Source organism: Mustela putorius, unplaced genomic scaffold (genome assembly GCF_011764305.1).
Source record: "Mustela putorius furo isolate JIRA1106 unplaced genomic scaffold, ASM1176430v1.1 tig00000145_pilon_pilon_pilon, whole genome shotgun sequence".
NCBI lineage: Eukaryota > Metazoa > Chordata > Mammalia > Carnivora > Mustelidae > Mustela > Mustela putorius.
In genome coordinates this window covers 21,086,730-21,112,283 of record NW_025421294.1, presented here as the reverse complement: position 1 = coordinate 21,112,283, position 25,554 = coordinate 21,086,730, and the positions used below count along the sequence as shown (strand labels likewise).

General features: G+C 46.5%; 3 protein-coding genes across 27 annotated transcripts in view; 1 reads left to right on the top strand and 2 right to left on the bottom strand.

Annotated features, from left to right (window-relative positions):
• LOC101685149 (ankyrin repeat and KH domain-containing protein 1) overlaps positions 1-12,420 on the top strand; it is a 131,545-nt gene extending 119,125 nt beyond the window's left edge. For 7 of the 15 annotated variants that reach the window (XM_013052415.2, XM_004744805.3, XM_004744799.3 and 4 more), the window contains 7 exons: positions 574-750; positions 1,889-2,140; positions 2,890-3,065; positions 3,493-3,657; positions 6,682-6,791; positions 10,974-11,147; positions 11,307-12,420. In XM_013052415.2, coding sequence (XP_012907869.2) covers positions 574-750; positions 1,889-2,140; positions 2,890-3,065; positions 3,493-3,657; positions 6,682-6,791; positions 10,974-11,147; positions 11,307-11,310 — 1,058 coding nt within the window. In that variant the 3' untranslated portion in view covers positions 11,311-12,420. Of the gene's footprint in view, positions 1-573; positions 751-1,888; positions 2,141-2,889; positions 3,066-3,492; positions 3,658-3,926; positions 4,422-6,681; positions 6,792-7,072; positions 9,746-10,973; positions 11,148-11,306 lie in introns of those variants that run through there. The other 8 variants (XM_045075407.1, XM_013052412.2, XM_004744803.3 and 5 more) reach the window with 6 other exon arrangements.
• Positions 12,421-12,606: 186 nt separating this feature from the next.
• SRA1 (steroid receptor RNA activator 1) lies at positions 12,607-18,869 on the bottom strand. The gene is made up of 5 exons (XM_004744792.3): positions 18,727-18,869; positions 18,475-18,600; positions 13,583-13,788; positions 13,175-13,283; positions 12,607-13,035 (listed from the first exon to the last, which is right to left on the bottom strand). Exons 1-5 carry the CDS (start codon positions 18,749-18,751, stop codon positions 12,824-12,826), a joined length of 678 nt encoding a protein of 225 aa, XP_004744849.1. The 5' UTR covers positions 18,752-18,869; the 3' UTR covers positions 12,607-12,823.
• On the bottom strand, positions 18,811-25,492 carry APBB3 (amyloid beta precursor protein binding family B member 3). Of its 11 annotated transcripts, none has more exons than XR_006605347.1 (13): positions 25,369-25,492; positions 24,462-24,625; positions 24,300-24,376; positions 23,712-23,772; positions 23,314-23,466; positions 23,064-23,191; positions 22,806-22,811; positions 22,518-22,632; positions 22,293-22,377; positions 21,965-22,048; positions 21,567-21,695; positions 21,253-21,444; positions 18,811-18,949 (listed from the first exon to the last, which is right to left on the bottom strand). XR_006605347.1 is itself a non-coding variant. In XM_045075410.1 (13 exons), the coding sequence occupies exons 1-13, from the start codon at positions 25,475-25,477 to the stop codon at positions 18,914-18,916; spliced, it is 1,326 nt and encodes a 441-aa protein (XP_044931345.1). In that variant the 5' UTR covers positions 25,478-25,492; the 3' UTR covers positions 18,811-18,913. The 11 variants fall into 11 exon arrangements, 7 of the variants coding, with proteins under 7 accessions (XP_044931345.1, XP_044931346.1, XP_012907875.1 ...); XM_045075410.1 differs by having other exon boundaries at positions 21,580-21,695; XR_006605345.1 differs by having other exon boundaries at positions 18,899-19,025.
• Between the last annotated feature and the right edge of the window lie 62 nt (positions 25,493-25,554).

Genomic DNA, 25,554 nt, shown 5'->3' with positions numbered 1-25,554 from the left:
GAAAAGACTGCTAAATTCAGTCTTTTCACAAATACACAAACTAGATAAAAACTTTCATATGCAACTGTTGATTTTTTTTTATCAGATGGAATACTGAAATTATCTTTAATAGGGTACTCTTCCTCATTAGGAAGGAAACATTGGTAGATCATGTTATTCATCTCCCATAGGAAATAACTATTTTATATTGATGAATAGCTGTACTTTGAGATTTTCCCCAGAAGACGAAGCAGAAGTGATTAATTGGTACCATTTAGTCACAACATGCTCACATTTCAGCCCCTCCAATGAAAGCTTTGAGATTTATCCAGAACATCATTCCAGGTGACTGCCGTTCTTAAACGTTGGGCTCACTCCTCTGTATCTAGTGCTGTTTGGTGATGATTCGTCAGGACTTCAAGAGTAAAATTCGTTTGGGCCATAATATAGGGCCACATACGTGGGTTATTTTTGCTGTGATCTACAAAAATAAACTGCATGCTTTCTTCTCTTTTAAAAAGGAATTAAGTAAACTTTGGACTTTCAGTTTTAAAACCTTGGCTAATTGGATGTCTCGGACCTGTTTTCTTTCAGGCTTACCATCCATTGATCCATCAGGCAGCTCCCCATCTTCCTCTTCTGCTCCTCTGACAAGTTTTTCCAGCATCCCAGGAACACGGGTTTTCCTGCAAGGGCCAGCTCCTGTTGGGACTCCAAGTTTCAACAGGCAACATTTTTCCCCCCATCCTTGGACAAGCGCCTCAAACTCATGTAGGAATCCTGGAGGAACTCTTCCCAAAGAGTCTTGAATAAGCTATTAAACCATTTGTTTCAGGAAACACTGCATAGTAACTCTAGTAAAAGTTTAGTAAACTAAAGTTAATGGTATGATGGTATTCTGATACCTAAGGTTTGAATTGGAGGCCTGTCAAAAATTGTCAGTCATTTATAGGATAGAAAACTTGAGAGGGGTCAAGCTGTCTTTCCAAGCCAGAAATGTTTACACAGGGAGTTGGATCAAGAAAAGAGGTACTACACTTAGTTTTATAAAAAGGACCCTTTGGGGATAGTATTGCAATATAATTTCTTAAGTCCGAAAAGTAGATTTTTTTTTTTTTTGAAAAGTAGATTTATGTATCTAGTCATTTTGGTATGATTCTTAGCTTATTTTTACATTTTAGGAAACCAAATTATGTGCTCGCTTCGGCAGCACATATACTAAAAATAGGAAACCGAATTATTACCACTTATAAGTGAACATATGCCTTTGTTCTTCTTATTTTTCTCAATATTTAGAACAGATGAAGTTCTCACAGTACTTGAACAGGATTTGATTTTTTAAAATGAGCTTCATGAGGCAGTCAATTAATATTGGCCCTTTTGACAGGGAAAACTACCAACATTACCTGAGAGTCCCATTAGGAAACAAAACCATGAATTGAATCCAAGATATTTGCTAACATATAACCTTTCTTCGTTATGGAAAAAAGGGCCATAGGAAAAGAAAAAAAGAGAACAGCTAAAGAGAGAAGGCCACCAGCTCTTTTCCAAACAATATGCTAATTATTGTACAAACATTGCCACATTTAAGTTAATTTAAAATCTGACAGGTTATGTTTTGAGAAGACTGTTTAGAGCTAGAATAAAAATTAATATGGCTTTCATCCTTTTTAGCTTTGTTCAGCAATCTGGAAAACAATTTTTAGAGTATTTGCTTATACTTCGTATGTACGAAAGTAGTGTAGGATAATATTCATAGAACTTATGTGCTTTCACTTGAAAGATCTTATAAAATGAAATTTTTCTTACAGAACCTGTGTTGTGAAATAGGTCTTTCCAACAAGGTTTCTCATATTCTTATAATTAGTTTTTAATGTAATAAAACAATAGAGAAATATTTTGCCACCAGGTGACTCTCCTATTCCATCTGTTTCTTCGGGATCATCTTCACCTCTTTCAGCCACCTCTGCCCCACCAACTTTGGGCCAACCAAAAGGAGGCAGTGCCAGTCAGGATCGAAAGATACCTCCCCCCATTGGAACAGAGAGGCTAGCCCGGATTCGGCAAGGAGGATCTGTCGCACAAGCCCCTGTGGGGACCAGTTTTGTTGCTCCTGTTGGACACAGTGGGATCTGGTCATTTGGAGTCAACGCTATGTCAGGTATAGTTGCCTTGTCTTCTTTTTGGAAGGATATCTCCAGTAAGTTGTGGGATTTTGCCATTAAGGCTTAGTTCCTTGGGCGCCTGGGTGGCTCAGTGGGTTAAAGCCTCTTCCTTCGGCTCAGGTCATGATCCTAGGGTCCTGGGATGGAGCCCCGCATCGGGCTCTCTGCTTGGCAGGGAGCCTGCTTACCTTCCCCTTTCTGTCTGCCTCTCTGCCTACTTGTGATCTCTTGTCAAATAAACAAATAAAATATTTAATAAATAAATAAATGAAACTTAGTTCCTTAAAACCAAATGGCTTAGTTCCTACACTTAACAGTCAGTATGGGTGTTTATACTTTCGAAGAATTCAGTCTAATTTCAGAGTTTGGAATGTTGGTTTGGTTTATACATAATAATATCTGTAATACATGTTATAAAAATAAGTATAGATTAGAAGTAGAAGATTCAAAGTGTACTTCCCTTCCCTTTTAAGCTTTCCAGTAATGGGATAATCATTTATATTCTTTCAGAGAGCATAAGTGCTCTCTTTCAAAGGATTAGGTAGAATATTTGGGGTATTCAAAGGACTTCACTCAGTTTTCTAGGAACTGGTTTGTTTCACTTTGCAAAGATTGTCATCAACATGCACTGAACTTTTCAGAGGAGTGAGTGTGATAAAATTCAGTATGAAAAAAGTTCAAGTAGTAATATTTTGCTATTTTACTCCAATAAATATCAAACCCTGTCCTCAATTCTTCTTTCCAGAAGGCTTATCAGGTTGGTCACAGTCTGTGATAGGGAACCATCCAATGCATCAACAATTATCAGACCCAAGCACATTCTCCCAGCATCAACCAATGGAGAGAGATGATTCTGGAATGGTAGCCCCCTCTAACATTTTTCATCAACCTATGGCAAGCAGTTTTCTGGATTTTTCTAAAGTGAGTCAACAAACATCACTGTAACTTGTTTAACACTTTGCCAGCCAATGTTAAGGAATAGTTTGTATTGAAATAATTCTCTCTTTTGGTGTAACAAGCTTGTTTCCATGACTTGGCCAGGTCTTTTCGTAGAGTTTCCCTTTTCTTCTTAGCACAAACTTACTGATGAAACTAAAATACAGAAAAGTTGAGGGTATTCTGTGTGTTCGTCAAAGTTGAGAAATTTCCTGATGATTTGATACTGGATTTAGTTGGGGGGATTTTCTTCTTGTTGAAAAGTGTTACTAATGCAGGTAAACCACTTTTGGTTTTTCAACACTGCATGATTCTGTATTTTTAAAGGATCCGCGGGAGTTTTGTGGATGAAAGGAAATTGGAGAGAGCTAACGTTTACCTTCAGGATTAAGCTTTTTGCTTTCTTTCATAGGGTCTGCCAATTTCCATGTATGGAGGCACCATAATACCCTCCCATCCTCAGCTTGCTGATGTTCCAGGTGGACCTCTGTTTAATGGACTTCACAACCCAGATCCTGCTTGGAACCCTATGATAAAAGTTATTCAAAATTCTACTGAATGCACTGATGCCCAGCAGGTAAAATAGACTTAGTGCTCTCTTATTTTGTCATGTCACTCTTTTAATTCTTTGGGTAATGCAAATTCTGAATATCAAGTCATGACATCTGACCACCTTCATCTGAACTAAGTTTTTCAGTAACAGTGTGATGCTTCTGAACATTTTATCTCATGTATGTGCATTCTTCCTAGGCAGAAACAGTGAATTGCCATTGCATTTATATATTCATTTTGTAACTGTCTAAAGATTCCTAATTAGAAATTCCAATTTTTCCTCCCCCTTTTCAGATTTGGCCTGGCACGTGGGCTCCTCATATTGGAAACATGCATCTCAAATATGTCAACTAAGTTAGAAGGTCTTATTCTTTAGCCTTGTTTGAGAAACCTTGGAAGAACCTGGGGATTTTTTTTTTTTTTTTTTTTTTTTTTAATGTGCCTAACTAAGAAAATTTCTCTGAGGCGTTAGCAATGGAGATTTGATTTGCCCATTGTATAAGAACGAAGTGATTTCCTATCCACCTGATTATGTTCTCTGGTTAGTTTAGCCATTTTGAACTTAGTGCTTTTGGCTAAACATACTGAATGCTACTTGTATGCAGAAGAGAATTAGATGATTACATGTTTCAACCTTTTAGGGTGGTAAATACATGTACAATTGTTTACATACTTAAAAGGAAAAAGTTGAGTAAATTTCTTGTCATATAGTGGCTCTACTTAATGTAGCCTGTATTAATGTGAAATATTTACCAGAATATTCAATAAAAAGATGAACAGTGTTTAGAAGTGGGGTGTGATCCTTTCAGTGGTCATGCAGCTATTACCCAATCCACAGTCCTATTGAACCAGTTTGTTAATACTGTATTTCTAATAGGCGTCTCACATGTTACACCTTAGAGATCTTTTTTAGACTGCTTTGAAAAAGCGTTTTGAAGACTAGTTATCTACCTATTTTGTGTTAAACAGTCCTTATTTCCTTGTTCTCTTCTATATCATTTTATAAGTAGGACTAAGTTTCAAGCCCCTGCAATGTGTCTTATGTGACTTTAGTAGATAGGCCTTTGCTGGGGTTACCTCCTTAAAGATCATAAGTATCAATAAAGACCATAGGATTGCAATCAGATGACACTGAACAAACCTAGGGACACCCAAATTCTCAACTTCACATTCTTTTGTGCTTCCTGGCTTTTATCTGAAGACTTATTTGGTTACAGTGTTTTATGTTTTTATTTGGGTTGGGACACAGGAGTGGATGGGAGTTCCTCCCCTAATACTGTGGTATTGTTGAATCAGCAGAGTAATCATTATAAATGTGTGACTAATTCTGGGCTTAGTTCCACAGCCCTAAGTATGAAGAGCCAATGTGTTTAACAAGCTAAACAGAGGAACACTAGAGCGGATTGCCTTGGCCAAACTATAGGCTATGCCAAGAACCTGATGCAATAGAGAAGGAAAAACAACCCTCTGAAAAGAACAGTCATTAAACTTTTCATGTTTAATACAGTGGAACTTCCTGGTTTTATGTATATGCACTCTAGAAGAGAAAACAAGAAAATGCTTCAGGCTGATAGAGAAGTCAAAACACATATCAAGGAAAAAAGAACATACAAAAAACAGTAACTGGCAGCAGAGCCATGCCAGCAGCATTTTTCAATTCTCATGCCACCAAAAGTTCTTAAGCTTCTCTGCCTGGCTCCTAAAGCCACTCCTAAGTGAGACACCCCAAGTTCTGTGTTAGACATGCCTGGGTCTTTTGTATTCCATATCACAACTATGAGAGCTTCTTTAATGTCATTTCTTGTTTCCTATTTTGAATGGATTTGAATGGATTCACAGGTGTTGAAGTTACTGCTTTTTTTAGTACTTGATAACCACATCAAGTATTCTCAAAAGAACCCTGGGATCCCCTATATATCTTGCTGTTTCTGTTTACCACTAACAACAACAACAACAAAAATCACCTAATATTAGTGAAATGAATGAAACTACTCTTGATTGAAACATGCACTAGTGAGACATAATATTAAGAAAATTATTCAGTGGGACAAAAATGATTTTCCTGTGTTAAGAGTCTACAATACATTAAAATTATCTGGAAGAGCTCTTAACCCTGTCTTTTGCACCTTGAGGATAACAGAATGAGAAATTTTATCTCAGGTCAAGAACTAGAATCCATGAGAAGAGGGGACAATTAGAAGAACCCCTAGGAGGATTAGGAAGAAAGAGGAGTTGTGTAGTCAGTAGTAGTTACTCAGGATACCCTCCTCCTTGCCCTCTTACTGGCACTGCCTTCTTTTCTTTCTGTTTGGATCCCTCCTCCCCAATCCATTTTGTTTGCTATAATCTCTTCTTCCTCTGTCTTGCCTCTTCCTGGCATTATTTTACTGCTCTTTTACCAACCTGAACCTTGGATTAAACCTAGCTCAGGTAAGAACTTAATTACTTTAAAAATATATGAGGGATCTGGGGGGAGGCAGCATGGGTATAGTGAAATAAGCCTAAATTCTGTTTTCATTTCTGTCACTTGAAGCTCTATGACCTTAGGCAAGTCATTTTTCATTTCTGGGCTTCACTTTCCTCATCTGAAAATAAAATTGAATGTAAATGAACTCAAAAGAGCCACCTAGTGCTAACACAGATTTTCTCCTTTTTCTTGTGAATGAGAATATATGGGATGGGAATACTGGAAGCCAGTAGAATGTTTACATTTCTGAGATTTGAGAGTCCCTACCATTGGTTCTCATCTGGAATCAGAAGCCTGCTCTTGTGTGGGACAGTACTGATTTTGAAATTTTAATAGAGGCAGAAGAAAACCTTGCACATTCATAGTAAGACCTGACATCATTAAGAAACATCCTATTGAGGCATAAATCAAACCACATGAGAATAACAGCTCTTTCAAGGAATAAAAATATATCATAGAGGTTTCTGGACCCACTTATTTCTAGTAGTAGTGTAATAAAATTCCACCACCAATAAAATTATTGATGTTTTAAGACCCTTTAAACCTATTGTGGCTACAGTGTGCTGACTTGCCCTTTTATAGGCCAGTCTGCTTCCTTCAGTCCCTGCTCTCAAAGGGGAAATCCCATCACCTCAGCTAACCAGACCGAAGAAGAGAGTTGGACAGCCAATGGTGGCCTCTCCTAATCAGAGGTAAGAAATCTCAGGACTTGAAACTACAATTTTCATCTCTTGTAGGTTCCAGCCAAATCCTCCTCCCATCCTCAAAGTTAGCCCAGGAGGGAACCATCCTCAGTTTGAGGTGTCTTGTAGAAGGGGAAAGACTAGTCATATTATAGTTTCAAGCCAAACAAAAGGGAGTGGTTAGTATACTTGATTCTGGCCCACTGTTTGAGAACTTTGGACTCCATTGTAAACCCAGAAGTGGCAAATAAGCCTGTAGCAAAACAGCTTCTGAACATCTTGTTCTCCAGCCCTAGATCTCTTCTACCAAGAAGTACTGCTGGTTATGACGTCTTCCCAGTGGACCCTGTCCTGGGGTGAGGGACTATGATAATACTCTATTTTCTATTTGCCCTTAAAGATTTGTCACCATTTGCCATCAGGCAGATTCTTTACCTCTTCTTTATTCTGTAGCAAATGAGGGAGAGAAAGATGGTTTTAAGTATCCAGAACTTAATGTTTATTAAGACCACTTCCAATCTAAGACCTGATCTGAACAACAGGATCATGAATCTCGCCTCCAGACTGCCAGCCTGTTTTATCTTTTACCTCCTGTTTTATCTTCATGGTATTGGTATAAGTCCAAAGTAGTTTTTCTGGTAGCAAAAACCTGATATTCCCTTATAGGCTTAATCAGATCTCTACAGTTGGAGCCTGGGCATAGGTCTTTTTCTTTTCTTCCTTTTTTTTTTCCTTTCTTGTGCACTTGTCTGTTTTAAGCTCCCTAATGGGTAATCAGTGTTGAGCCTCTGATTTAAACTCTCAGTCTTTCATACAGATTGCATGCATGATGTATGTGGCTTTCTCCCTAAGGCTAATGACCTATCTCTAGTTCCCCAGCCCTTACAGCGCACAGCACCTCAAAAGTAAGCATGTAGCAACAGTATTATAGTTGTAGTAACTACTGCTGTCAGTTTTAACAGAAGGGTGACCTCACTTCAACAGTGATCCTTCTTGAAAACTTTTGACACTTCTCTGTCTCTTGTGGTGAATCCTCTTCCACCACCTCTTAAATAAATGTTGATGTACTCAGGGCTCTTCTTAAGCTATATCTTCTGTCCAGGTGATCTCATCCGATACTCTTGGATTGCATTCCACCTAGATCCAAATCACTAGCCCAGATTTCTCCCCATATATCAGACCCATATATCTAGCTGCTGTGCTGTCTCATCTCAGCATTCCACACATACTGTACATTCCCCAATGTAAGATAATGCTTTTCTTATTTTCTCTGTTATATTAGGGGGTACTACTACTACCAAGAATTTTTCTTTTTTTTTTTTTTTTTCTACCAAGACTTTCAAGTCAGAAGACTGGAAATTATCCTAGCTTAGCTCCCTCTCTCTCACTCCACCCTTAATCAATCACCTTCTCTTTCCCCTTCTGTGTATGGCAATCCTGACCACTTCTCTCCATCCTCATAGGCACTGCCCTTCGGTCCACCCTGTTTCACTAGGCTAGAATCTTCACCTTCATTCTCACCGTCCCTCCATCCTATTCCTCGCTGCTCCAACCAGATTTACCTCAAAAACTGAGCTGTATTAGATGTCCCCCCACAATCTGCTCCCCAGCCTTACCTTCCAGCACTATCAAGACCCTTCTTGGTATACGCCACTTTGTAAGAGGCTCAGAAACATTTTGGAACAATAAAATATAAATATCCTTGCTCCCTGAAGTGCTACTCTAGGGACCTGCAGACCTAAGGGACTGCATCATCTGGAATCTTGCTAAAAACTTACACTCTCAGGTCCCACCCTCAACTTAACATATCAAAATTCTCATTTATAAGCTCTCCAGGTAATTTATGTGCACATTAAAATTTGAGAAGCACTGAGTTATAAAATAGTTTTTGGTTTTTTTTTTTTAATGAGTGGAGAAATCAGAGCTACAGGAAAATCTGATGAAGTCAGAACTGAAGTAACATTAATACTGTTAAATGCATGATACCTGGTGGTCTGCACTTAGTGGGGGGAGGGGTGGTAATACTGATTTTGAGGAAATCCGAAGACTACTTGATCAAATCAAGATTTTTAGTATATGTACGTACTAGGCTTAATACTTTCTTTTCCACCACCCCTCTCCTGCCTCCTTTCATATCAGTGTCTACATCAAAATATCCCCAAAGGCCAGACTCTGATCTTCCATCCCAGGGGCCTAAAGACCAAGTCCTCCTCACCAGCCCTCTGCCGTTCCTTAGTTTCCCGAGGTTAGCTGTGGCAGCAAGATCAAAGAGCAAGCCTCTGTCCCACAACATCTATTCATTATTCTGTCCAGGTATTACTTCTTCCAAAGAGGCCACCCCCTCTCCCTGACCTTCCCCTTCCTGCTGTGCACCAGACCATCCGCCACTTTTTACCCTGTCCTGTAATTAATTAATGGGAGGCAGTCCCCAACTGTGCTAAAGAGCACAGGCTTTGGAATCAGATACATTCAGGTCTGAATCCCAGTTCCCCCTCCTGCAAGATACGACTTTGAACCAGTTTTTAACCTCTCTTTCCTTTCCTCACCTGTACAATGTGGCTAATAATAGTACTTTACTGTCCAAAACTGTTAAGAGAAATGGGTGAATTAACACATGACAGTAACGTGTTAATACCTCCCTGGTCCCAGGCGCCCTGTCCAAACAGTAAATAGTAAATAGCTGAGTGGCTCCAGCTCTCAGAGTCGGACTGGCCTCTATTAAGCCTGGAGGAACGGAAGGCCTGTGCGGGACTGCTTTCAACTCTCCCCTAGTCGGGCTTGCCCCCTCGTGAGTAAGGCGGGACCGTCGAATTGAGTGACGGCTCGTGGCCCGCCCCGGGCGTGACGTCGTCCTGGTGTTGTTGCTGCGGTCGCACGTGGTCTACCGAGTCTGCTTCAGTGTTAGCTGCGCTCCGCGTCCTCGGCGCCAGCCGATTGCCTTCCTGCTCGTCCCGCTCGCTATGTCCACCTCCACGAGCTGCCCAATTCCCGGGGGCAGGGACCGACTGCCCGACTGCTACAGCACCACGCCGGGGGGCACGCTATACGCCACTACCCCGGGAGGTCAGCGGGCCGGGCTGGGGGTCCGCGGGCATTGGGCAGGCCGGCGCGTGCGTCCTGCCGCGGGGCGGGAGTGGGGAGGTGCCGGCTTTGGGTTCTGTCCGCTGTAGGTTTTGCCGGGGGTGGGTGGGGAATGTTTGGAACCGAAGCCCAGTTCCGTGAAACCTCATAGTAATGCACTGTGGCTTAAAGCCTGGCTTCCGCGTGACTGTGGAATGAAATCCTCACTATGGCCTGGGTTCTGGGGGCCTTGCTTACCCGCCCCTCTCGACTTTGCCGCCTGGAATTAGGAGCCGAAACCCCAGCCGAGCGTGGCATCGGCAGAAAGCACCAGGCTTTACAAAGCGGCTTGAGCAGGACTCGGGCAGTTGGGGCCAGGAGCTTTGGGTATCTGCGGCTGGCCGGCCAGCTGGCGGGCGGGCGGCTGTTTGGTTGGGCTTGATTGCCTGGGATCTTGAGCTGCTGGGCTCCCGACCCAGGGTTTCCTGCCACGTAGAGGCAGAGGGGAGAGGCAAGAACAGGGTAGGGCCCTTTGAGGACAGAACTGGGGCCAAGTTTCTGTAGGCTGGGGCTGAGCCTGATAGGACTTGGGAGGGGTCAGGATAAGAACAGACTGTCCCTGTGTTTCATGAGAAAAGCAGCTGTCCGGAGGAACACAGCTTCTTCCTCCAGGGTCTCAGAATCCAGGTGGCAGAAGGGGTGAAACTCCTTCTTACATCTGCTGTTTGGCTTCCTGAGGTAACTGCCTGAAGGACTAACGTCCCCAACCCCCAACCAAAGTAGGGAAGGCCCAGAGCCAGCAGAGCCAGACAGGAACAGTGGAAGTACCTGAGTTCTCCCAAGTTTTGTGCTCCTCCTAGAACTGAGACTGCAAGCTTCCCTAAACCAAAAGCCCCTGTCTGGACCAGCTGGGATGCCCCACTTGCTTCGTGGCACGTAGCCACATCTTGGTTAGGCATGGTAGTTTTTTAATTTTAAGAGCCCGGAATGCTAGTCACCTGAGATCCCAGCTTGCAGCCCTTTAATACATGGGGAAATGAGTCCCAAGTCCCTAAAAGTCCTGTTTGTGACAACTCCATACAGCTCTGTGCCCAATCTCCAGCCTCTTAACTAGTCCCTACCCCTTGACAGGCACGAGGATCATCTACGACCGAAAGTTCCTGCTGGAGTGCAAGAACTCACCCATTGCTCGGACGCCCCCCTGCTGTCTCCCCCAGATTCCCGGGGTCACAACACCTCCAACAGCCCCACCCTCCAAGCTGGAGTTGCTGAAGGAGCAGAAGGAGACAGAGGAAGAGATACCCGGTAAGGAAAGCAGGGCCTAAAATTAAATGCTTTGGATCCAAATGCCCCTGTTAAGTACAGTGGGGGTTTAATGCTGAGACGGGTTTCTGCACTGATGCTAAGCTGGCTGAGTTTGTAGCCCAGCCCAGCAACCAGTCCTCCTCCTTTCTCTTTCTCCAGATGACGCACAATTTGAAATGGACATCTAATCCAGTGCAGATGATCCTGTGTGGAATTAGAGGAATCCCTCATACCGCTGCTGCCATCACCTCTTCCTGGTGTATTCCAAACACCAGGTGGCCTCATATAATCTGGAAGGGAGGGACTTGTTGGTTTCGGGCCTCCCTTAGTTCTGAGGCAGCTAGACCAGGGATAGGAGTGGGCAACTCGCCAAGCCCTTAGCTCTACTTTCCCTTCGGTCTGTAGGTACTCCTCCCAACCCCCAGCCCTCCATTCAAGGGCTGAGGCTGGGACTGAGGGATGGAGTATGTCACTGATTGCTTAGTAAAAGTTCAAAGAAATGCTTTGACTCCGGTGTTCTCCTCAACACTGCCCTTCCTATCTCAGCCACACAGCCAAGGGGCCCAGGAGACCTAGTTAGGATCACAGGTCCCAGGTCCCTTCCAAGCTGTCATTGGGCCCACCTCCAACGGCAATTAGAGCCTAAGGCAGGCTATGGGGGCAGGCTAGAGCAGCCGCCAAACCACAAACAGCAATACCCTAACCCCTGCCAAGGGCTGTTCCAGCCTTTCCAGGAAGCAGCCTTCCTGGAATTGGGCCTCTCCAGGAGCCCCTCCCTATCTATTCCAAAGCAGGAAAAAAGAGGCACTGCCCTAGAGTTTAACCTTCTCCAGTCTCTCCCCCCATGCCTTTTCTGCATCCCACCTGTAAGTATTGTCCCCTATTCCAACACTGAAAGCCTGTATTCTCCCTTCTCAGCCTGATTTGAACCTCTGGTCCCTTCCATCTGGCTCTCTTGTCCTCAGAGGGTTAGAAGAGACCTTAGGGCCCAAAATGAGGTAGCTCATTTGGTGAGTCAGACAGAGTTATGCCCCTACCCCTGACCTTCCCCCAGCCCAAAAAAATGCACAATCCCATATGTCGGCAATCTAGTCTTTTTCTCCTTCAATTTATACCACTATATTCTAATCTCTGTAGCACTGTACATCTCAAAGGTGACAGTGCAAACAGGACAGTCTCCTTTCCTTGAGGGAAAAAATCTCCCCTGCTATTTGAGCCTCTGTTCTTATGCTGAAATGAAATTATCCAAAAATAGAGATACTCAGCCCAGCAAGTAATGTGTGTTTCTGTCTATTTGAGGGGGGAGGTGGCAGACAGTAACTGGTCATGCTTCTTAGCAAAGCCATTAATGCTGAATGGAAGGAGAGAGGTTTTTAGGGTAAACAGGGAGCAAGGCAGTCAAAGACATAACAAGCAACTTGTTTGGCACAAGAAGTGCTTCTCTCTCCTACCCAGGGCCCACTATTAAGATGTTTTTATTGAAATGCATATGTTATGGGTAACAGGTGACTTCCCTGTGGCCCAGGTGGCTGACACCTCTTCCCCCAGAGATGGGTGGATGAGGCCAAGGATCACAAGGAGGCAGACAGTCTCCCAAATGGTAAGAGGGAGCCAGGTGAGAGGAGGCCTCTGTGCCAAGGCATAGGAAATGGTGTGAGGTGAGTCAGGATCCAGGATTATGGAGCCTCTTGGACACCTGGTATTGTCTGGTTCTCCTCAGCTGTGGCTGTAGATTTCTCTTCATTGGCCTCTTCCTCTGAAGACAGATTCCTCTTTTCTGCAATTAATCTTTTAACTCCCACCATCCACTGGCTGACCTCAGTTACATGGTCAACCATGAGTGAGCGGTGAATGTCATCTGCTGTATCCCACTGGTGACTTGAAAGCTCTGAGGAAAGAGAGGAGGTAAACCAGCAGCTTGGGGCAAAAGACCTAGCTCTCAGTCCTCTCATCCCAACCATCTCTTCCAGCTCAGCCATCCACGACAAGGTGAGGGAGCTAGGCTATATGGAAAGACCTACCCATACCTTGCACCAGCAGAGCCATCCTCTTCTTCACAGGCACTGACAGCTTCCCTCCAACCCACTGTTCCCGCAGCAGAGCCAGGCGTCGGCTGATGTCATCACATACTTGCTTCTAAGAGACAGAAGCCCCTCCAAGTCAGCCCTGCTAGCCCAACAGGGGAGGGGAAAGGCAGCACCAAACAGGAAGTAGACCCACCTTCTCTGGCCACATTAAGAATTAATATGTTAATTAGTAAAGAGGCCCCACTGAGAAAACTTACAGCTCTCCTCCCAAGAAAAGCGTATATATGGCTAGAATTTTAAATCTCCGCATTTCTCAGACCCTCAGAAATTCATTCTGTAGTGCTACTTTACAAGAAAACAAAGAACCATAGTCCTTTTATCCCCCATTGGCATGCCAAGATGGATTACTTTTGTGTGGCCACGGCAGTCCTCCAGTGCCTCTTCCAAAGGTTTGAGCACATCTTCCAGCAAAGTTTCAGCTTCGATGACTGGGAAATTTGTTGGTTCCGCACTGGAGGCAGGACAGTTCCCGGTGGGTGGAGGCCCAAGAGCCTTAATGGAAGGAGGTGGAGGTCCCATTGGAGGAGGCCCGGGAGAAGTCTGTGAGGTGGAGACTGAAAAGGTAAAGCAGAATCAAGCAAATAAGGCTGAAACAGGTAAAAAGCTCAATTCTAACTTCATCCCTTCTAGAGGACTATTCTCTGGGACAACTCATTCACTCAAAAATACATATTTATGAAGTCTCTACTGTGTGCCAGACAATGTGAAAGGCAGCAGAGACAGAGTAGTAAACCAGATGGATTACGTTCCTGACCTTGGAACAGAAATTCTAGGGAAAGAAAACACACACACACACACACGAAAATTACCAAGTTATGTTGCATGCTACAAAGAAAATATGATGTAATAAAGAGAAATAGTAAGGCACCTGGGTGGTTCAGTCAGTTAAGCCATGGAATCTTGATTTTGGCTTAGGTCACGATTTCACGGTTGTGAGAGGGAGCCCCAAGCCAGGCTCCACACTCAGCATGGAGTCAGCTTGCTTGGGATTCTCTCTTCCTCTCCCTCTGTCCCTCCACGACTCATGCAATTCTAGCACACACTCTCTCTCAAAATAAATAAAATCTTTGAGAAGGGGATATAGTACAGGGAACCACCTAGACTGTGTGTTCAAGAAAGGCCTTCTGAGGTTGACTAATACATTTATCCTTGCTCACCCACTATGTGGCATTTGGCAGGTTAACCTCCGGGCTTGGGCTCCTTTTCTATAAAATGGGGATCTCATGGTAGGAGCACTTACGTCACAATATTGCAGTGATGACTAAGAATATAGGTGCAACTGCCAGATTACTGTATAGCAAAATGTTCAGTTCACAAAGTTAATAGCTAGTGGATGAGGCAGATGCAGCCACAAAGAATCATGTACTGGGCAGAGGTAAGAGCAGTGCCTAAGAACCAGGGTAAGTCCTGACTTGTTCAAGTTACACAGACCAGCCCTGTCTGGCTGGAAATTATTAACACTGCAGAAAGCAGTATTAGTTATCTCTGGAGAAGCAAGCAGGAGTCCAGGCCGTATAGGGCTTTGGAGGCGTTTGGTCTTGAGCCTAATGGTAATGGGAAGCCACTGTAGGCTTATAAAAGCAGGGGATGATGTGACTAGACTTGTTTTTTTAAGACATTTACTCTCTAGGGTCTGTGAAAAATAGATGAGAACAGGTCAAGAATGGTAGGCATGGACAGTAGTTGGGAAGTTAATGGAGTAGTCTGGGAAAGAGAACCCTGGAATGGACTATCGAGAAAGCAGATGAAGTGAAACGGGGTGGTCTGAGATTTATTTAGGAGGAGGAAGCAACCGGACTTTATGGATTGCGAGTGAGGGAGAGAGGAGTCAAGGATGACTCTTGGTTTTTGCCTATAGTAATGGGATGGTGAAAAGCACTATGAAAAAAGAAAAGTCATTTGATTCTAGGCATCAACATTCACACGGATGACTATTTCATCTTCTTGTTTGGCCTCTCAAGTTTAAGCTCCACACCTTCAATGATGATTTTTCCCACCTTTCCTCAACCTTTCACTCCTCTCTGCCTTGTTCTTAACACTGTACCATCTCCAAAACCTCTGTCCTTCCAGCCCAATCAATCAGTTTTTCATGCATTAAAATCACTCCCTCATAGACACTCTTACCTCACTTTATTCCCTCCCCTCGTCCCACTTCCCTGGTAAACCCAACTTGCCCACACTTGTTAGAAGGAAAGACAGAACCATGCTATTGAGTCACACTTTAAATTCTTGGGTACAGATACTAAAAGGTATCCACCACTGCCTGGAATTCTGATCCTTTGCCTCATTTTTCCATTCTTCAGAACTCTTCTCACATTTTCTCTCTGAATTTTTTACTTCTTCCCCTACGTTTCCTTTCCCTGGATTCTACATCCAACGCTATTTCACTGAGAAAAGGGAGGTAATTAAACAGGAACTCTCATCTCCTCACCAACAGTTCTACTAATCTGCTTGTACCTGGGGCCACGTTCCTTCCTCTAATGGATGAAAGATTCTTGCTCCTATCAGAGACCATCTTTCCAGCTATACTAATGCCAGCCTCTTCTCTAGGCTTCTCTCCTGCAGCTACCCTGTTTTCCTGTCCCACCAGTTCTCCCACTAGAGAATCATCCCATCAACATACAGACATGCTCTAGTGTTTACCATCTTAAAAACAAAAATCCTCCCTTACCTCCCATTTCATCCTTAGGCATAGCCTCATTTCTGTCTCACAGCAGGATTTCTTCAATGAGCTATATAGTGTATAGTCTCTCTACTTCTTTTTACATTCTCTTCTCCGCCCATCCAGCTGCGTTTCTACTCTCATTACTCCATAGACTGCTTCTGTGGTAACCACGCTGGTTACCACATTATCACAATTTAGTTCAGCAAAGCCAAGGTCCCTTTTCTCTATCTATCCTGACCTCTCAGCATCATCCATCATGGTTGGTTGAGTCAAAATTTTACTGAGTAAATTTCACTTTTCTTGCTACTTTAGCAATTTGTCAAGCCCCTTTAGTAATTCCTTTTCTGCTAGGGAGCCTTAGGGCTCCATCTTGAACCCCCTTTAGGCCTCTATCCACACATTCTTAAGTACCCTTATTCAAGCCCACAACATCAAACATAATCCATACAGTCAAGACTCATTTCTGTAATTCTGGCCTAGACCTCTCCTCCCCACAGTAGCAGCCCAAATTTTAACATGTCCAAGACAAAACTTGCTTTTACCCTCCCCTCAAACTTATATTGCCCCCCCATTCCCTCGTTTCCCATATCTATGAACAATACCAGCCAGTACCTCAAGCGAAAAGTCTGTTATATTGATTCTTTCTCTCACCTATATCTGTTCCTACTGACTGCCTCAGTAACATATGCCACATCCACCCAATTTCTACTACCTCTATACTCCCCCTCTTGTCCAAATCATTGTTAAATCTTGCTCATGTTACTGAAATAGCCTCTTTTTTTTTTTTTAAAGATTTTATTCATTTATTTGACAGACAGAGGTCACAAGTAGGCAGAGAGGCAGGCACAGAGAGGGGAGAGGAAGCAGGCTCCCTGCTGAGCAGAAAGCCCAATGCGGGGCTCGATCCCAGGACCTGGAGATCATGACCTGAGCCTAAGGCAGAGGCTCAACCCACTGAGCCACCCAGGCACCCCTGAAATAGCCTCTTAACTTGCCTTTTCACATTTTCACTAAAATCTGTTTTTTCATATAGCAGGCACAGTGATCTTTTTTTTTTTTTTTTGAAAGAGATCACAAGTAGGCAGAGAGGCAGGCAGAGAGAGAGGAGGAAGCAGGCTCCCTGCTGAGCAGAGAGCCCAATGTGGGGCTCAATCCCAGGACCCTAGGATCATGACCTGAGCCGAAGGCAGAGGCTTTAACCCACTGAGCCACCCAGGCGCCCCCACAATGATCTTTTTTAAGATGTACATCAGTCACTGTTTCTCAGGCTGGGGAGATTCTTGCCCCCAGGGGCAAATGTCCAGAGGTGCTTTTGGCTGCCACAACTGGGTGAATGCTACTGGCATCTCGTGGGTAGAAACCAGGAGTGCTACAAATATCCTACAAGGTACAGGACAGTTCCTCACCACAAAGAATTATCTGGCCCAAAATGTCAGTCATGCCAAGATTATGAGACCCTGGTTTGTGGGGCATCTGTGTGGCTCAGTTAAGCATCCAAATCTTGATTTCGGTTCAGGTCATGATCTCTCAGGGTCATAAGATTTAACCCCCATATCAGGCTCTGTTCTAGGCATGCAGCCTGCTTGGGAATCTCACTTCCTCTGCGGTGTGAGTACTGATAACAGAGGGGTGCTGAAAAAGCTAAATCCGAGCCCCTTTTGGGGGGCCATGGCTTCAGTTGTTCACGCAGGACATGCTCAGAAATAAAGATATCCCTCTACTTTAAACTTTTCAATGGCTTCCAACTTTACCCAGATTAAAATACAAACTTCCTTATCATGCTTTATAAAATCTGCTATGATCTGGCCCCTGCCTATCCTCAGATTGTAACTTCTCTACCTAACCCACTGTCCTCTGGCCATTAGGTATTCCTTCAATCTCTGAATTTGCCAAACTTATTCTCAGCGCCTTTGCACTGTTTACTGCATATGGGATGCTCTTGCACCTGATCTTTGCTGGGCTAGGTTTTAACCATTTAGCTTAAATGTCAGCTCCTCAGCCACCTTAGTTACAGAGTCACTCTTGCATTACCTTGTTTTCTCTGCAGAGCCCTTACCACTACTTAATCTGTCTATTTCCAAAGCTAGAGTATAGCCTAGCTTTGGAGACAGACATGAAAATAGAAACCTTTTTGTCTTGTTCACTGCTGTCTAGTTTGCCCTCAAGCAGTGCCTGGCTCAGAGATGCTCAGTGGATAACACTGACTGGATGAATGAATGAACACATTAAGTCTGGATCTTAACAGACAACCAAATGAAGAGGTAGCACAAGATAAATGAATATATAGCTATGCTATCCAGGTTAGAAATAAAATATGGAAACAATTTGGGAATAAAAACTATTAAAAAACCATGGGTCTGGATGAGTTCACCTACATAGAAAGCAGAGAGATTCTACTGAAACTTAACCATTTATTGACAGAGGCAGCAGAGAAGGAGCCGGGAAAAGGGCCTGCCCTGTGCCCCTTTATGGAGCTCCTTTCAGAGACCTCAGAGGAGCAAAAAGGGCCCTCGGGCCAAGTTTATCCCTGGCACCGCCCTCTCGGCGGGTGTCCGCACACAGGGGCCCCACGCACCTCTGGGGGAGCCATCCTGGGGAGCGGCGACCCTCTTGGTGAGCGGCGTGCGCTTGGGTCCACCAGCCAGGGTCTGCAGCCCGTAGGAGAACTGCGGAGGATCATTCCAGCCACGCTCCTTGTTGCCTGCGGGAGTGAGGGGACATGTGAAGCGAGCCCTGGAGAGACGAAGGCTCCACCCCCCGTGCAATAATTGCCCTCAGCATGGGTAGGGGGACGACCCAGCGACCCCAGGCCACCAGCCGTGCTCACCCGGCTTCACGTACAGCTCCGCCATCTCCACTTCCGCAAGGCCAGCGGCACAGCGCGTCACTTCCGGGGCGGCCGTTCACCCGAGCGGGTGCCACCCCCGGGCCAGCTGGTTGCCAGGAGCCCGATTCGTCGTATGGCTGTTCAGAAATCCTGGGAGGAGCCGCTGTGGGAACGCTGCCGCAGCTCCCTAAAGTACTCGAAATCTCCAGCTAACATCGGGGCCCTGATCACAAGGCACCGAAAGAGGCTGTTTTCCAAAAGGCGGCGGTCTAGGAGTCCTAATCCCCTGCAGGTTCAAACTGTCACAGTTGTTCTCAGGAGTAAATTTTAACCACCAGAAACTCCTGCCCCACAAATGTCCCTGTGTGATCTAGCCAGGTGGAACTCTAGAAACTCACCTCTGTCTACGGCCCTGCACATTTATACTCTCTAGGCTCAGTAACTAGTGTTGATTTCCTTTCAGTACTTAGGTCAGGTTAAGAATCTCACTGGAGCCTCCACAACCCTGAGATTGCCTAGTTGTACTACCTATTATCTTCTACCTCATTTAATGCTTGTTCATCTCCCCTTCTGAAGGTGGAACCTGTATTTTATATCCACACTGTCTAGCACACAGACCTCAGAAAATACATTTGTTAAAAGAATGAAATCAGATTTCACCACACCAAGTCCTCATGTGACTACAGGCAGCCACCAACACCAAGCAGAGACACAGACACTCACCTCACACAGGTGTTAACCCCCAACCCTGTCCCAGGCCCAATATACTCACACCCTGTGAGGTCACTGAGGGATTTTTATTTGTACTGATTTTGCTATAAAGTGTTGCTGAGGTAGAGCCAACTGTCCAGGGCCAAACAGGGGCAAGGAACACAGGGACCCAGGGAGAGGACAGCCAGGGGCCTGGGTTGTGGTGCAGGGCCTCTCAGTCATCCCTATAAACATTTAATAAACTGGGCAATAAACAGAGGGTAGGCAAGAGCCAGAGGAGCAGGCAGAGAAGGCTTCAAGGAGTGAGAGGCTACAGGCCCCTGGAGAATGAAGGGGTACAGAGTTGGGTATGGACCCAGAGCCTCCTTACCCAGTCCTGGATTAATTTAGGGCATATGGAGCAGAGAGGGCTTCAGGCGAAAGGCATCAAGAAAAGAGAAGACACCCCGCTTTCGAGGGGCTGCCCCTGTACCCCCAACCCCTCCTTTGAGCAGGGGGAGTGGCAGGGGACCTCCTGGGGAATCCACGGAGCTGGTCCGCTTGAGCCGCAGGCGGGCACGGGCCTGGGCACCCCAGGCCTTGCCTCGAGCTGCAGAGGCCACAAGACACTTCTGGTACTGAACCTAGGGAAAAGGGGAATGTGAGGATCCAGCTCCTTTCTGCCCCTGGACTCCCTGAAAGCTTCTGCAGAACAGGCAACTGGCCATGGCTTCAGGCTGGTAGTCGGCCCCAACTGGAGCCCCTACAGCATTCCCAGGGAGCTCAATAACAGAAACAGAAAATTTGACATTTACTGAGCATTTAAGGAGAGGTGGACACTGTGCTACATGCTTCACATAACCTAACTTAATCCAAAGTTATTTATGAGGTGTTCTCACCATTTTGCAAATGGGGAAATTTTGGTTCAGAGATTATACATGACTTGCCCAAGGTCACCTAGGCAAAAAAATGATAGAACTGGAATTCAAACTTACCTATAATATACCTTAAGTTATCTTCCTGATCCACAAACTTAAATTCACTGCTCAAAACCTTTCAATGGCTCAGAGTGACTTGGGACAAGTAAACTCATGACCACAATCTCTAAGTTCTTCCATGACTGGATGTTTTTCTCTGCCCTCATCTCTCACTTCATCTGTTCCTCCAGATACACTAGATTCTTTTAGAAGAATCTTCACAACTGGGCGTCCTTGTATTTGGCACACCTTCTGTCCCAATCCCCTTTACCTAACTTCTTCCTCAGACCTTCAACTCTCAGCTATCAACTCTTCCAGGTGGCCTTCAGGAATGGGCGGTCTCCTCCATCTTCCTATGGAGTACAACTGCTTTCTGGTCTGTCTCTGATCTAACCTGAGTGTTCTGTGAGGGATCAAGTATGGTGCCTGGTACCCTGCAGGCACTCACGTTTGTTAAGGAAAGAGTAAGATGAATTCAGACTGCAAGCATCCCACATTCCAATGCCCACAGATGTCAGGAAATAACCTGAGACAAACAGGAGAAATAGTGCCCACCCTACTGCGAACAGCCCCTACACAATTGAGCTGAATGTTAAAATTTGTATGTGCTGACCCAGTATCAGAGGTTCTGCTATTTTAAGAGAAATAGGAATAGCAATTAAGACATGAAATGTTCTAGCTCTAAACGAACTTGAACTTATTAAAAACAGCATGAGGGCCAAATAAAAGAGCAGTTTACTACAATCAGCCCTGGGATTACTCGTTTGTGATTTCTGGAGGTTGCCAATCCTAAGCCCCAGTCACCAGTACAGAGCAGCTGCAGGGCAAACCCACCTACCCATTCCCACCCAAAACTCACCATGCAAGCCGCCTGCACAGCTTCAGAGAGTCCCCCTGCGTGGGGCTGGCACCAGAAGGCTGCACACTGGAAGCTCTGACGGCCCAGGTCAGCAATGAGGCCAAAGGTGTGAGGGTCACGGCCAACGCCAATGAAGGTCACGAGGCGCACGGGGCACTGCCATAGTGGTTCCTCCTCTGCGCCAGCTTCTGCCTGCCCATACCAGGCCTGGTCACTAGAGGACCGGGGACTGGCTGGACCCAGTGAGCTCTTCCAATAGCATGCAATGAGCCCCTCAGCATCCCTCCCACCCCCTCCACAGCCCCCAACTTCACCTTCTTCTGGTACCTGAATGCGATGTGCAGTCATTAGAGAGTCAGACACACTGAGCATGGCAGGGACCCAGGAATCCTGATCTCCCCGGGTGGTGAGGGTACCAATGGCCTCATTCAGCACATCCATGCCTGGGGGGGGGACATGCCCACCATAATATCTCCCAGGCATAAAGAAAGAAGGGATCTGCAGGGAGTGTCTAGGCCCCTCTCACTGACTTGGGATTCAGAGAGATGGCAAGGGAAGGGTGGGGCTGGGTTTAGAATCCTGAGTTGGGAAGGATGGCACATTCTAGACCAGACAGGGCCATGAGAGCACTCTGAGAAATGATGGTAGATCCTACCATACCCACCTTCCCCAACCTCATGTAGCCCACCTCCTCAGCCAGCTCAGTCCTCACCCATGGCTTTGTTGACTGGCAAGGTCCCCATGTACAGTGCCTCATACTTCTGAGCAGCCTGACTCACTGCATCCAGCAGCTCCACTGAAACACACACACAGCAAGTTGGCCTGGGCACTCTCTCAATGATGCCCTCACCCACCCTTCTGAGAACTGGAGACAGAAGAAAGAAGGCCATGGATGCTCCTCCAATTCAGAGTTTGGGATCCCTGGAACCAGTACACATCAGAAGTCCCGCATCTCCAGGGAAGGACTAAACAACAATTAAGCAACCCAGACTTTCACGGAAGTAGCCCCTTACTATAATGGAGGACCTTCCTCCCCATACCTTGCCGTGGTAGGTCTTCAGGGGAGATGGGGTCTAGGGAGGAGCAAGGGGAATCACCATTGACACCCACTCGCTCTGACAAGATCTGAAACACAAAGCAACCAGCAGGAGATTAAGGGAGAGGGGAACTGAGGTTAAGGCAGCCAATACTTCACTGACCCAACCACCTTGGAAGCTTCACGCCAGCTCCATACCCTCATTCCCTGCCCCACTCTTGGCTCTTACCTGGGCACAGAGCCCATGCAGGGCACTGGCAATGGCCTTGGCAGGGACATCACAGCGAAACACATGGCACTTGAGCATACAGCTGTCTTTGTCACCCGCCACAAAAGCGAAGTCCCTGGCAGGGTCAGAGATGGGGCTGGGGCAGGAGCAGAGACTGGGGTAGGGTAGAGGCTGGTAGGAAAAGGGACCTGTAGTGTCTGCAGGAGACTGGAAAGTCAGGCAAGGAACATGGTGGGGATAGAATCGGGAGGTCAGGGCTGGGGTTCAAGGCACTAGGCTGTCACTCACCTGTCACTGTTCCGGAAGCATGTGGGAGCACAGGAGAGAATCAGCCCAGCCTCTCAGGCTCTCCCCCATCCGTCCCTGCTGAGCTGGGCCCACCCTCCCCAACCAGAGCTGGACCAGGCAGGGGAGGCAGAGCTTGGGTCCATGTCAGAGGATCTGTGTCCAGGGGTTCAAGTACAGAGGATCAGCATCAGTGGGGATCACAGCCTGCAGGAGGGAGGGAGGAGCAACTCTCACTTGGGGGGATGAAGGGGTCCTCACCGGCCCTTGGAGCTGCCCACACCCCACACACGGATGTGCACCAGAGGTTGGCAGTGGATCAGACTATGGTCCAGAGGATTCACCAGGCTCATGGCATCCTTCTTTAGGATCATCAGCATGTTCTGGCCCTGCAAAGGAAAGGTCAGTCCAGAACTCAGATGAAGGCAGCTGCCACCAAGAACAGGCAATTCAGCAATGACTCTCTCCGCTAGGCCCTGGGCTGAATCCCTTGAAAGGCCAGCCAGCTCACCTCGCCCCAGGCACCATCTGGGGGCTGGCTGCGGCTACGGCTGCGAGTCTGGGCCAGTTGCTGGATGCAGTTATTGACTGCAATACTGCTCTTTCCTGGTACCAGATCCTCTTCGGGTACCTCTACCCAACCCAGGGAGTGGACTGCAAAGCACTGATGGGTTAGGGGAAAGGACAGGAGATGAGAGAGTGGAGGCAGATGTGGAAGTGGAACAGGAGATAAGGGTAGGATGGCAGATGTCATGGGTTCCACACACATAAACCTTCTGGTACCCACTCCTTTCACCCTTCATCACCTCTTCTCAGCCCAGTCCCACCCCTAACCTCTCCCTTGGAACAATCCAGAACAATCCACCACCTCCAAAACCATTTCTTGGGCCCTCAGGCCCAAGACACTACCTTAGCCCCTGGCTCCATGCTCTGGATGTAGGATTCCTCACCATACCAGGACAGAGAGTTCCTGGAAGAGAGCAGAGCTTGTAAAGTGACCACTTTTCCTACACAAGGGACAGTGGGGAAGCCCTGGCTAAGCAATGGGCATGAAATGTGGGATAAGACCCAGAACACAGTACCCCAAATACAAAACCAGAGTGGGAGAGGGCCCACGACATATTAAATAAATGTAATACGGAGAGTGGTTTAAATTCAAACAAAAATTCAAAACTTAGAACATAGAATAAAAGTTGCAAACGGGGAACAGGATCCAAAACATGGACCAGAACCCCAAATTGAGACAAGACTCTCTAAAACACAGGGCAGGCACTCCCATGGAATGAGCTTAGTACAGTGGCCAAGATCTAGAACACGATTTACCAGTACCCAGAATAGGAAAGAACACATAACAAAACATACAGCAACACAGAGTCTTAACTCAAGAAATGAGACAGAACCAAGAACCTGGGCTTAAAGGCAGAATGAGAGTCCAGTTGCATCCCTAAATGCCATGGAACCCCAAGTCTTTCATTTGGCCTGGCCTATCCCTGTTACCTGCGGTCCAGTGAGCTCTCCAGACTGGAGAAGGATCTCCCCTTGGGGGGCCGAAGTCCCCAAATCCCCTCTGTCCTCTGTAAAGAGGGAACTAAGTCAGAGTGGCAGCAGCAGGCCTAGATCCACGTGGGGGCTCAGCCTCCCTCCTTGCACTCCACCTACCGTGCCTGGGTCCTCTCCATCTCCTGTTTCCCAGGTTGGGCGCTGCCACTGGGTGCTGCCACTGGGTACATGCCAATAGTAAGTACCCGCAGCATCGCGTATCTTCCTCCAGCCAGGGGGCAGTCCTGGCTCCCCCTCAAGACTCTGGTCCCCCCACAAGTCATCTACAGGAACATGGGATGGGGAAAGGAATCACAGGATTGTAGAGGAAAGGCATATTGGTGGGTTCAGAATAACCCTGACAGAAGCCTCCCTCCGGGGCTCCCAGATGGCTCAATCCGTTAAGCTGCAGCCTTCGGCTCAGGTCATGATCTCAGTGTCCTGGAATCAGCCCCACGTGGGGCTTCCAGCTTAGCAGGGAGCCTGCTTTTCCCTTTCCTCTCTGCTTGTGCTTTCTCTCTCAGATTAATAAATTAAAATTAAAAAATAAAAGAACCCTCCCTCCATCCCAAACGGGACAATCCTTAGGATGGAGGGCCAGGAGGTCCTTTAGAGTGCAAAGATCCAGGGTTCATTTATCCCCTGGTCCTCATCCTGAGATACACCCCGTCAACTCCCTCATTCCCCCTCAACACCCATCCTCCCATCGGGTCCCTCCGTGCACACCATCGCAGTTGACCAGAATGATGGCCAGCATGTAATCCTTGCCCAGCATAGCCCCGACCGCGTCCCCGCCGGCTTCTGCCGGCCCGCAATCTCAGCCCAGCTCGACCTCTGGAGCTGCTGCGCCCACAAGCCCAGCCTCTCTGCGCTGGCCAGGCCAACGGGCTTGGGTAAGAGCCGGATCTCAGGGGCGGGAGAGGACAAGCCTAAGGAGCACCGCCCGCCAAGGGGTGGCGCGTGTAAACAGGCCTCTGGATCGCCAACGGGGTCCGTGTTTCCGAGCGTGGCTCCGGGAAAGACGCACCGACGCCAACGCCCCCGCTGACATCACGGCGCAACTGTGAGCTCATCAAGGGACGGACGACCAGAAAGACGAACGTGCGCAGGGCGCCCATGCGTATCAGTGAGCTCATCGCGTCCGGGTCGTGTGAGCGCGGACACACAAATTGTGTCGCGCCGGACGGGTCACGTGAGAGTACGTGAAAGAATG

What these genes read in the sequence shown, in the direction of transcription:
- SRA1 (XM_004744792.3), bottom strand. Translation starts at nt 18,751, where the DNA reads ATGGCGGAGCTGTACGTGAAGCCGG. An exon ending in GGAGCTGTACGTGAAGCCGG is followed by an intron (nt 18,601 to 18,726) that starts GTGAGCACGGCT and finishes TCACTCCCGCAG; the next exon opens with GCAACAAGGAGCGTGGCTGG. An exon ending in ACTGCCGTGGCCACACAAAA is followed by an intron (nt 13,284 to 13,582) that starts GTAATCCATCTT and finishes TCTGTCTCTTAG; the next exon opens with AAGCAAGTATGTGATGACAT.
- APBB3 (XM_013052421.2), bottom strand. Translation starts at nt 25,477, where the DNA reads ATGAGCTCACTGATACGCATGGGCGCCCTGCGCACGTTCGTCTTTCTG. An exon ending in GCATGGAGCCAGGGGCTAAG is followed by an intron (nt 23,467 to 23,711) that starts GTAGTGTCTTGG and finishes CTAACCCATCAG; the next exon opens with TGCTTTGCAGTCCACTCCCT. An exon ending in TGCATGGGCTCTGTGCCCAG is followed by an intron (nt 22,378 to 22,517) that starts GTAAGAGCCAAG and finishes TTTGTGTTTCAG; the next exon opens with ATCTTGTCAGAGCGAGTGGG.